General features: G+C 42.6%; 1 protein-coding gene across 2 annotated transcripts in view; it reads right to left on the bottom strand.

Moving 5' to 3' along the window:
• Nucleotides 1-436: 436 nt before the first annotated feature.
• Nucleotides 437-12,849, bottom strand: part of USP6NL (USP6 N-terminal like) — a 126,111-nt gene continuing 113,698 nt past the window's right edge. Inside the window, exons 14-15 of one of the 2 annotated variants that reach the window (XM_061179486.1) lie at nucleotides 3,528-4,938; nucleotides 437-736 (exon numbers count right to left, since the gene is read on the bottom strand). In XM_061179486.1, coding sequence (XP_061035469.1) covers nucleotides 715-736; nucleotides 3,528-4,938 — 1,433 coding nt within the window. In that variant the 3' untranslated portion in view covers nucleotides 437-714. Of the gene's footprint in view, nucleotides 737-2,310; nucleotides 4,939-12,849 lie in introns of those variants that run through there. The other variant, XM_061179496.1, reaches the window with a different exon arrangement.

The following is a 12,849-nucleotide window of genomic DNA, read 5'->3' as shown; positions in this document are numbered from 1 at the left end:
GTACTGACTAGGCGTCATTTTTGTGCTTATAGTATAACGAGCCCTGAGGGAGAGATCTGAAATGACAACAAATATAAAACTCCATGTTAAAGTGACACTGAGTATGACATAAATTTACTATAAGAATCTTCTTAAAATGAAAAAAAGTTCAAACAATCACATCACATCCTGTAAACAACCATTTTTCTTCTCCGGAAATGCCCCATTACCTGAATCTCTCTTCCTTCTTTTGAGAAACATTCTGTCATTGACAGTGAAGGGGATCGGGTTCTGTTACCCCAAAATATGCCATTGGGCAATAAAAACGATTTTCGAGCTGAAGGCATTTGAGTTCCTGAAATCCCTTATCTGCCTAAAAGCAGAGCGCCACCCCCCCCCCGGACCCCCAAAGAACGCAACTCTCTTAAATCCCCTCCTGGGGCAACTCTATAACCTCCTCTTCTGGTGCCCCACCAGACCCCATCACAGACGATCATGTCTCCCATCTGCTCTCTTAAGGCCCATTTATTTTCCAGAAAGTCACCTGCTTTTCCATAAGTGCCCTTTCTCCCCCTTACCACCCTCACCCCTGCCTTGACTAAGTCGGGTGGAGAGACCCCAAGCTAACCCTCCCTCTGAGTGACTGATCACCGGATACCGCGTGAATGCAGGACGCACGTGTTAATGACCTTCCAGTTGCTTTTCTCCCGTTAGTCTGTCCTTTGTCAGTCCAATCTACAGGGCCTGGATGGAGAACCTAGAGGGCAGAAGGAAGAAGAATTTTTTTTCCTCCCCTGCAATACCAGGGTGTCTGATTTGACAGCTATGGCTATCCCCCAGCTCTCAAAGCTATTTTAAAAATCCTGTAAGCAACATAAGCACCTGAAAGAGTCGAAGTTTTAAAACCCTTTGAGACACTGGGTCTAAGTTTCTTTAACTTTTCAAACTAAATATTAAAAAAAATAAAAACTATATCAAAGTGCTTACTGTGTTAGGCAAAACTGCTATGAAGAAAAGACTTAATAGTGGCAAAATAGTTACCTCATGTACATGCAGTTAAAGCAAAATCAGTCTCCACACCATGAAGATCCTCACCAAATGTTTTTTATAAATATACTTAGCCTACTTTATGAATGTTATTTCATCTTTTATCATTATTTCACTATTTATCTTTTATTAAAAGATAAATTTGAAAGAGTAAAACTGTATGGTGGCAAAATGACTGAATTAAATTTTCCTACTTGAAAAACTAACAAATCTACATTTTATAACGGGGGAAGACTGAAAATAATACCTTATCACTATTAACAATGGCTGATTAAATCAAATAAAGGGCAGGTGATGCGGTTCTAAATACAGAACTACTGGAAATTAGTAAAACATATAACGTAGAACTGTGATACATATAAAGTCATGTAGGCAAACGCTACGCAGTATCTACTCAGTTAGAAAGGAACTAGTTTTAGAAAAATCAGAGATGCCATCTGAAAAAAGCACATAAAAGACACAAAACAAAATATACTTATTTAGCATGTTAAAAACAATCACATCAAAAAAAGTATACAGATAAAAAAGTCATAGGTGACATAAGAAAATAGTGTGTGTGCATATATTTTTTGCATATATATATATATATATATATATATATATATATATATATATATATAAATATAAATCTACAGTATTTACCACTGTTGATATATATATATATATTGGAACAGCTCTGATGCTGCTATCATAAACTAAATTGTACAGCTTGGTTTATTACAAGTCACAGAATCATGGTTTAAAATTGGAATTCACATCCCCAGCTACAATTTTATATACATTTCTTTCTAAGCTTCCACATGATCTGAACCAGGAGCCTGGTGGATCGGAGTTTCCGTGCAGTGTTTGGCTGCTAATACACTGCATTTGTTTTGCCATTTAATAACATCATTACCAAGTTGATTAAAATTATATTAGACTCATTATATACATAAAAAATATTGTCACATTCACTAGCTAAACAAATGGTACTCTCATTTTAAAAGACATACTTCTGTACCTTGAAAGCTTAAAGTCCCAACTTGCAACAAGAAGAACCATCAATGTTAGGTTTTCTACTCCCTATTGTTCAAATAGGATCAAAGTAATGTTGAAAACAAGCTCTCCAGTGAAACCCAAAGGCATACTTTCTTGGAGTGCCCAAAACTTGGTCAGTGTTTTGGTCATTGTAGTGTAACAGAAGATTTTGAAAGACATTGCTGATTTGTTACCATGAACCTGAATTTTTCACTGAAACAAACAACAAACAAAAAAAAAGATTTTTGAAAGTATGAAAGTCATGCTATTTAAAAAAAAGAAAAACCACCAAAATCTGAGGTTCCTAGTAATAATTAGGATCATTTTTTACAATTTTACACAGATATAATTTAATGGCCTACGAGCAGCAATATTCACTGACTACATTCTTTAAAGAAGAGGGCCAGGAAAAGACCATGTGAATGCCACCCCGGGGCCCTTTGCGGGGAGACTCCACAGTAATTTAAGGGGGAGAAGTAAGAAGTAACCATATTGTTAATCTTGCTTTCAAATGAGTGTAAAGGAATTTGTTCTGCTGCCCCGTGTGAGTGCTTGATGATCAGTAGCTTGCAGCTTCTCCTGCTGGCGTCCGCCGGAGGGCTGTGTGTACACTTCCTGGGCATCTGGCAAGGAACACTCTGCCCTGAGCTTTGCGAGGGTCAGACCAGAAAAAAGGGCACAGACGCACGAAAGCTGATCTCTCAGTGAACACGGATACATTGCGTGCTGCACCTTTGGTCATAAAACTAAACTGCCCCGATTTTAAGCACCATTAAGTGGTTAGCCTTTCTCTCCAATGTCTTTCATTTTCAGATTGAAAACTGAATGAGCAACTGAACGAGAAAGCTGGGCATTCCGTGAGATGCTGAATTAAGCCAGGGCAAACCCTCAAGTCGGTTTAGGACCTGGGTTAAAAATATAAGGGGGGGAAAAAAAAACTTGACCAAAAGACAAGGTAGGGAAAAGAAGAAGAATAAATTATTCCATGGATCTAGATGAAAAGTAGTTGTTTTTTTTTTTTTAAACATTTCTTTAGTTCTGTGTTCAAACGTGTATGCGTAGATGCATATAGTATCTATTGAAAGACACGTACACTACACATAGCCTTAAAAATATCTATTCTACAGTTTTTCAGTGCTTTGTATCATTACTCAAAATAGAATGGGCTAACAGAGTACAAATATTCAGATTTTGGAGAAAGATATAAATGAAACCGTGCGTGCATCCCTAAATACTATTGCTATGTTTCCAGGTTAAATTCTTTTTAACAGGTTCAGTGATGATGCAAGTTAAAAGCTCATCTTAAGCAGCATCTAGGTGGGGATGAAATCACTTCCATATACTCTTATTACTGACATACAAGAGAATTGTGCGAGTTGTTCACAACTGTATAAAATACTGCTTTGGCAATTATCAACATAGCAATGTATGGTTTCATATGGTTTCTATTCTCTCGTCTGCAGCAAGTACAGATCAATTCTCACAGCAATACTGATTCCTGGATACAGAGTCCATCCCGATTCCTGTAGTGATATACTGGAGGCGAGGGACCTGAATACTGATACCCAGATGAATTGGCATCTTCCAGAGCTGGGGAAGTTCGATACCGCACCGGACTATCTACTGAAACTGCAGGGAGGGTGTGGTCCTGATAGGGGACATGTTGAAAGGTGGGGTATTCGGGTAAACTGCTTAAGTGGCTACGGTTGGCATCACGAGTCCACGACTGTCCGTGCATCTCCGGTCTCAATGTGTAACCAACTTCCGACCATTTTCCGTTATCTGGCAAACAATCCACTGGAGGAAGGAGGAATTTCCCATTCTTTGGTGACCCTGAATTGCCCGAATATCCCCCAGCACCAATATCAACAGGGAGAACTTCTATTCGACTGGACGGCTGGACCAGAGGAGCTGGGCGGCTGTAAGATTTCTCTGGAGAAACATCAGTCGAAAGAGTAGAACCGTAAGGTCTCCGGGAAGGATTCACTGGCGTCCCGTGGGGAAACAGTGGAGACACAAAGCTGCTGTTAGCAGCAGGGATGCGTTTCGGAGAACTGCCCTGGTAAGTGGGGGGCTCACTGTAAGACGGGGGGTGCGCTGCCCCTCGATCCTCCCTGTCTGACTGGGATGGATGTTTTGCATAACCTGGAGGCTGTACTTTGAAAGTAAACGCGTTCGGGGCTGCGAAGGGACTGGAGCTGGGCTCAGCGTGCCTCCGGGGGCTGTGAGCGTAGGCCGCGCCCCGGGGGCTCTGGGAGCGCGCCCTCTCCAGCGCCTGCTCCAGGGCCGCGCTGGCACCGTCCCCGGGTACGTTGTCGTACTGTGAGGCGGTGGAGCCACGCTTCCCTTCATCCGCATCCAGCACCTTCACCTTCTGCCTGATGCTGGGGGGCCGCGCATCAGCGGAACCGGGGACGGCGACTCTCGGCGTGGGGTGTGCGGCCCGACTTCGCCCTTCAATGGCATACTTGGCAGTTTTCTCAATAGCTGAGATATCTGACGGCTTATTCCATTTGGGCACAAACTCCTTCCTGACGTGTGAAGTGGCGTTGCTATTCTGGTTAGCGGCTGCGTGGTTATACTGCCTGGAATTGTCCTGTGGACCCGATGGAAGTCTCCTTTGAAAATCCACCTCGTCTTTAAGCTTTTTACTCTCCTCGTCCACCGACTTCCGCTGCAGCTGCCGCGCCCTCTCGGGGGTACCTGTTCTACTTTGACGGGGAGGGGAATGCTCGTGGGCTTTGTAAGGTGACGAGCCGCTCTCTCTCCTGCCCTCCGGATGCGGACTTGACCTGCCCACACTCCTCTGTCCGTTGCTCAGGTGACTGACGCCAGCTGATTGAGATTCAGGGGGAAGTTGTCCCAAAGGTTTCTTTGGAAATTCATCCTCTTTACCTAAAGGGAAAGATCAATTCATAAGTGACATAAGTGCATGAATAAACGGTATCGAATAAAAGAACTACATCATGAATAACTGCTTACTTTTCATGTGCGCACTCAAGCACATGCATATACGTACACAGACACACAGAATTTTAGTGGCTTAAGAGAAGCATTTTTTACAGAGATTGATACTAAGGCATACCAAAACTCAAAGTCTTATTACGCAAGGTGCAGATGGGAAGATTTTATAACCTTATGAGTAAGGATCATACAATTGTGTAACATATGATTCTTATATTTTGTTAAGATAGTTACCTGCTTTTTCAAGAATGAGAAGCTGATATTCTCATTTCTATTCCTAAAACAATCCTGCAGGTCAGTAGTTCAGTGTCTCACCGTTACATTCCTTCCACTTAAGCATACCTCAACTAAAACGGATTTGGAATCTCAGTAAAACGGTTCCTATCAACCTCAAGCAGGTCTGCCAAGTTTAAAAGTCAACTGATGACCAACTGTGATCTCCAAGTTATCCCCAAATAGCTTATTATTATTCTCTCAAGTACCTTCCACCGTATACAAAGAAACAGCATTCTCTATTTCCAAATTACTACTCTAAGAGGGTCCCACTTTAAATGCAAAAAAAAGGGAAAAAGAATAAAAAAGAAAGAGAAAATCATATTAGATACTTTTGGTCTTACATTTTAAATAACTAACATGGGAAAACTAATGAGGAATTAAAGGAACATGCAATAACTTGGGCATTTTGTAAACAGTGTTTAAAGTGATCCACCACAATATGGGCTCCACTGAATACCATCCTGAAAAAACCAACAGACTCCGCTTGTAAAAATTCCAAGGCTTAAGACGTATGTTTTTTATGTCTTCTATTACTACAAAACCGTATATTCTCACTTAAAAATAAGTCATTGCACTCTTCAAATGCTCCGCCACCCTCCCACCTAACAAATGTTTCCTGAGGAAAGCCATGAGCCCACCAGCTGTGAGCAGATGGACGCCGCCTCGTTTTTATGTAGCTTACGGTCTAGGTGACGATAATTGTATTATTTACCCACATACCATACCATAATTTTCTTTAAGATGTTAAAATAATTCAATGAGCTTTTCTTTGGGAGGGGAGGGAGCAGAGAATGATGGCAATGCGATATCCTTTAAATAGTTAAGCTACCAGAATCAGAATTAATTGAGCTAAAGATACTTCATGCTTTTCTAATTCAGTCGTCTTGGCATAATCAACATGGCTCTTGCATCTTTCTATAATAAAGACGTTTTATGATATATGGACAGATTATTTTAAGTGATAACCAAAACTTGAAAATGCTTGTCCTTGAGAAAAGTTTTGTTTATGGATGTTGCACGCAAAATAGGCTGGGGCATTCCAGTTCAGCCTGACTAGCCTCCTATGAAGTATCTGGAATTGCGGTGAGAAAGCTGATTCAAATGCAGCCCTAGTCCAGAATATTCACAAGTAGTCATTCAGCCTATCGGGTTAAAAATGAACAATAAAAATAAAATTAAAATCTATCTGGTGTCCCCCAAAGGTTTTTATCAGCTCTACAAGTAGTTATCCATTTAGTCCCAAGTAAACATATGAATTCCTTCTTTCCTGTAGGAAAATAACCCCAACAAACACAAATTATTGGGAAGACATGATAGAAAAACCGAATGCAGGAATTTTCTTTTCACCTCCACTCTGACAACTCTCTAAGCACACAACACAGTAATCGGACTGGCCGATTTAATGGCTCGTTGATATTCCATCAGAGAATAATATCAGCCTTTTCAGGTTGGTGTGTAGGAAACCTGATGGAAAACATGACCATTAAAAAGAAAAGGAAAACAGTGGCTCCCGGAGAGAGTGGCTGATTCATGCCTGCAAGACGCACGGTTACAGGGACAGACAGGCTCAGCTGCAGAGAGCCTCACGCTGAGCCCTCGAAGCCGCCCCACTTCCCCGCCACGCGACGGCTCCCGGCAGCCTGCACAGAGCCGCCAACACTCTACTTCCCATGAAATCATTCTACATGTTTCTAAAAATTCTCCACAGCGGTATTAAAAAAACAAAAAAAAAAGAACAGATTTCAAGCTGCCCGGCTGCTGCAGGTTGCACGCCTTCTCCCTAGAACACCGTCGATCAGCGCAAGCCTCACCTGCTTCTCTCCGCCCAGACCCTGCGTTGGGGTTTCAGTCTTTATCAATTCACAAGTCACGAAAACAGTCGCTTGAAATTAGGTTTTTCGAGGGTTAGCTATCTGCTATGGTTTGAAGGTCTGTGTCCCCCTAAAATCCATGTTGAAACTCCCCAGCGTCATCTCCATGTCATGGTGTTTGGAGATGGGGTTTGGGAGGTAATCAGGTCACAGGGCGCAGCCTCGTGATGGGATTAGTGCTCCCACCCTCTCCACAGTGGAGTGACGGACGGGGCCACCAAGGGAGGTGGGATCTCCCAGGTTTTCCCTCCCCCCGCACTGCGGGGACTGCAGCCACGGGTCCCTCTGAGTTGTGGTCGACAGTGGGGTGAGGAGTGGCCCTGGCAGAGCAGGAGGAATGCCCAGCTGGAGAGGCCGTGGTCAGACAGGGGGCCCTGGACCCCGCACGGGACAACCCACCTCCTTCTGCTGTCACGCCTGCCCAAACACACCAGAGGGGGTGACACTGAAGAGGGAAGGAAAGGCCGGTACCTGATTAATGTGAGTGACGTGCTGGGCAGGGCCTGGCACGTGTAGCCCTGGGACAGAGCCGCATGCCCTGCGTCCTCTGAGGTGGACGGGGCACCAGAGCAGGGGGCGAGTCACCAGATAACAGACGTTTGCTTTTTCTCTTCTACAGCAAGGTCTGTGTCTAAGAAACACCTCCTTATTATGGGCTGAATTGTGTCCCCTCAGAATTCCTATGTTGAAGCCCTAACCCCCCGAACCTCAGAAGGTGACTGCATTTGGAGATAAGGCCTTTACAGAGGGGACTAAGGTTAAATGAGGTCAGTGGAGTGGGCCTCTCATCCAAGATGACAGGTGACCGTATAAGAAGAGGTGATGTGGACACAGACACACACAGAGGGAGGACCACGTGAAGACACAGTGAGAAGGTAGCACCTAAAGCCAAGCGGAGAAGAAATCAACCCTGCACACACCTTGATCTTGGACTTCCAGCCTCCAGAATCATGAGAAAATCAATTCTGTTGTTTAAGCCACTGTCTGTGGTGCTTTTGTTATAGCAGCGCTCACGGACTACGACACTGCCCTTCGGTCTACATCCTAAACCTCAAAACTGATTTGCTTTACTAAACACAAATTTTATGGATTGCTTTTCCTGTTAGTAAAAAGTCACATATTTCATTATTTATGATCATCTGCTTTTATGGTTCTAGGACATTTTCAATGTCAACAATGTAATGAAACCAACTACAGTAATTAAAATTTATTTTACAAAACCAGGTCAAAAAGACAACTGAACACAATAAATGTGGAGGGTGGACACAGGCAGTAACAGACCCACAGGGGTAACTCGAGTTCCGTTACTTCACAGATTCTTGCGATTTCCTATGGAAACGCAGACATTCAGCTGTAGCTACTTACTGATGCTGATAAAGATGAAAGGGCATCTTTGTAAGTGTGGTACCCAGAATTTAAGCAATATTCTAGGTTTGGACTAACTGAAACGCAGTACAGTGGGGTTTAATAAGGGACTGATGCAATGGAAGAAATTTTTTAAGAACACTTTACAGTGGTGGTGGAAGGGAGAACGTGAGGGGGAAGAGGTACTAGGGGAGAAAACTGAACATCACGCCCTGTTCCTGTATTCTAAAGTCCATAGATTTCCATCCTGAAATCCTTTGGATACATAAAAGGCCCATATCAGTAAAGACTAATAGGACACAGGGTAAAAGGCAGGATTACAAAAATAAGGCATGTTATTTCTCAGGAGAAGGAATAAAAAAGTGAGAAGGAAGCAATGGACTGAGGTGGTAATTTCATGCCTGAAACAAAATGGAAAGGTACGTGTCATCCATACAAGGGAGTTTTAATTTTTCAATATAAAGGGTAAGAAAAGTACTCACCTTACACTTAACACTACTTTATATTCAAGTCAATACACAAATTTCTCTAAGGAAGACATTAATATTCTATGCATCTACACATTATATTAGAATTAAAAGAAAATTTTAGCATGTTCCATTTACTGAATGGTCAAGAGGCCAACATCCCCACCGGGAAAAAAAAAATCTGTGACTGTTCTAAAACATCAAAAAAGTAGCTTCTTAAAGTTCTTTCATGGTAGCCCATAATACATTTCCCTTTAACCTTAGCAGAAGATAACCTACTTAAAGTGCAGTCCTACTTATTTTGCAGACCTTCCTATAGCATCTAAAATATTAACAGAATTACAAGTAAGGTTTTGACAGAATGTCCACTCATTCATATGTAAGTAATCTGAATTAGAGTAACAACATACCATTCAAATAGTACCAAAACATAACGGTTATAAATACCCAAGATCTACGTAGCTATGAAACTAGATATAGCAGGGTTTGGAGAACAGAAAAAAATCCAATGCAGACAAAAGGACATTGTGTCTAATTAATTCCTGAATGTCAGTCTCTCACTAGGAACTAGGATTCTGTAAGAGGTGCATGGTGAATACCTCGACTGTACAAAGACATTTAGAGGATATGGCCTCTTTGCCCCCATAAAGATTATCAATAAGCATGGAAGAAAAGAAAGTAATTTCAAAAAGGCAGTAGACAAGGATATAAGGAGGAGCCTTCTAAAATGGAAGTGCTTAAGAAACCTAATTCCTCGCAATTTTACGGACAGTAATGAGAGTTAGGCTAGGAGGCCCTGCTTGGTAAGGGTAAGCTTATTCCCCGGTGCCAGGGCCAGGCCGCAGTGCTGGGAACAGTGCTGGGCTACACCTACTACCCACAGTGACCTGGGACCAGGGAGCAGGCTAGGGCCACCAGCAGTTGCTGACTGATGACACACGGACTCTGCCACGCCCAGTTTACTCCTGTAAGTGACCCAACCCCTCCGAACAGCGCAGCTCCCCAGCGATTCAGGAGCGAGCAAATGGACACTTGCTGTTGGCGTCTCTAAGGGTCCTCAGGGCCACCGTGACCGTGGGAAGGTCTGTCTCTCAAGAGGAGGAGTGAGAAGGGGGTGGGAAGGAGGGACCAGAGGGGAAAAGAGAGAGAGACAGGGGAGGAGGAGGGGAGGGAGAGGACGGGAGACAGAAGGAAGGAGCATGGAGGGCAGCAGGGCCGGGGAGCCCCACGGTGGAGCATCGCCCCCCCCGGAGGCCGCTGGGGCCTGCGCGTCTGAGCGGGGACCTGCTCCTGTTTCTCGAAAACTGAGCAAGGCCGAGTCTCGGCAACCGCAGCACCAAAACCCAAGGGCCCTGCGCCTGGGGGAGCTGACCTCTGTGTGTAAGTACAAAATCAAGAAGAAAAATCTACCCGACCTCGTTGTAAGGCAATTCTTCTGTGAAGATTAGTTATTCAACTTTCCCTGAACTGAAGCTATACTAGGCAGACCCTCCAAGAAATACGTATGCCATCGTCATATCTTCATATGCTAATAAATATCCTCTGCCCTTTCCCACAAAAGTAGATCCAAATAAGCATTAAACATTCGTGTACAATCTCTTCATAGACTCACCTTAACCTACTCGAACTACCTGCCCCCCAAAACACACACCGCTATACTTGGCCTTTGTTTGGTTTAAGTATCTCCTTTCACCCCTAAGCAACTGAGTGTAACTAAAAGATTCAAGCATAACTGATGTCAAAACAGATGGCTATAAACAGGCAATAAGTACTAATATTTATTATCCACACTTTCATTCTGGACTTCTTTTCGGTAGACATAACATTGTCTTTGCTCACCCCACTCTAGCTCCCTGCCTAAAATTGTGTTCTTCCCTTCTTCCCCTGAAAACCAGGAGTTTAAATGATATTTTTCACTAGCGTTCCATTATGTGAATGGTGAGTATTTTTATGCCAGTGCCAACAATTAGACTACTCTGCTCAAAAAATAAAAAGGAACTATAGCTTGATATATTTCAGAATAAACGCAACGATGCTCATTATTTTTTCTTAAATAACTTTTTTCCTTGAAAAACAAAAAGAAAAGCCACCAAAAAGAATACTCCTAAGCATCCCTAAAGAAATACGGAAAGAGTCTCAAGTCCCTTCGGGCTGGTCCATCTCTGATCTTACTCAGGTCTCTGTCACCACCCAGTGGACACTGCACGCAACTACAAGTCTCACAGACTGCCTCTGAAGACATGAGCAGCTTCCTGCGCCCAAGGAGAGGCACGTAATTATAGGAAAGTGCTCTCAATGCTCTTCCCTGTGAGCAACTTTCTACTTTTAAATTTCAACAACAGAATATATGTACTCTGACTGTTCTAACAGTTTTCAGTGAGAAATGGTGGGGGCCACTGTCAGGAAAATTCTTCTAGGACAGAATCATCTTATTCCTTTTTCCAGATTAAATATTAAGTCCATTTGAGGTTTCAAATATTGTCACAAAATTACTGATTTCAAATTTATATCTGAAAAATCGAGCGGTTTCATTTCTGTTTAATGTACTATCAGCCAGAAGAATATACAATTCAAACACTATTACAGCTTTCAACAAGGTGATCAAAAGAAATACAGTATGCTTTCAAAATTATAGCTAGGATAGTTTTAAAAAATCCAAAAAAATTATTGTAGTTAGGCTCATAGGCTGGACTTTCTAGCAGATTAAACTTGAAAGATAAGGGAAGCTGAAAGGACACAATTATTTAAACACATTTATTTTTATAAACCTATTTTAATGCCACATAAATTCAATAGATCTTTGTGAAATAACTTAATTTTTAAAACCTGTACTGTGTGTTTCCTAGGGTTTCAAGTCACAAACACAGTACAAACTGCTGTGCATGTGTAACATCAGTTTCCACTATACAAACAAATAGAAGTGAAAACGCACTCAAACCCTCAAAAAGTGAGACAGAACACATAACTAAACTGACTTGTCTGTGTGTGCAATCAAGATACAGAAAGGTTCCATCACCTCCAAAAACTGCCTCCCGCTAACCTTCTGTAGACGATAGGTTTTTATATCCTAAAAAATACATTATAGCTTCATTTGTTCATTAAAAAGTATCGATTGAACGCCTACTCTATGCCAGGCACTGCCCTAGGCGCTGGCGACACGAAGACACGGTCACGGCCCTCCAGGAGCTTACTGTCTAGTGCAGACATCAAACTAACTGACACGGGGGTGACGCCCAGCGAGTGTGGGGACAGATGCACACACGGGGCACGCACGGTTCCAGCACAAAATACCGGTGACCAAAATCTGCGGCTTTGGGGAGGCAGGGGACTGGCTGAGTCTTCAGGAAGGAGACAAGGCTTAAGCCAAGCCGTGTGCACTCAGCAGGATGGACCGGGTCAGAAGCCCTGGGGGTGCAGAGCCCCCTCACCACGTTCCCCCTTAACCGCCAGCATGAGCAGAGCAACATCAACCAGTGTTCCCGCTGTTATTTATCCACCCCTCTCCTCTTATCCCCACCCTACTCTCCGTCCCCTTTCTACCGTTTCCTAGCAAAAGATCTTACAAACGACTGCTACCAGGTTTCCTCATGTGTAAAATGAGGACGAGTACTTTTTCTTAGAGTTATTTTAAGGATTAAATGAGACAGTGCATGTGGTATGTGGCAGAGAGCAAGCATTCAATACATACTAGCTGCTAGTTACATGCTAAATCATCCCATTCCATTACACAGGTTTTGACATTTTATTCTTATGTTTAAATAGTTCTATTATATACATATATTTTTTTCTTTATGTGTCTTTTACTAAAACTTGTCTTAAACTCTTTTTAAAAGTAGGCAAGACCTTTAAAAATAAATGTTGAA

This window comes from Eubalaena glacialis, chromosome 2 (genome assembly GCF_028564815.1).
Source record: "Eubalaena glacialis isolate mEubGla1 chromosome 2, mEubGla1.1.hap2.+ XY, whole genome shotgun sequence".
Lineage (NCBI taxonomy): Eukaryota > Metazoa > Chordata > Mammalia > Artiodactyla > Balaenidae > Eubalaena > Eubalaena glacialis.
Note: the sequence above shows the minus strand (reverse complement) of the source record. Positions and strands in the feature narration are given on the sequence as shown.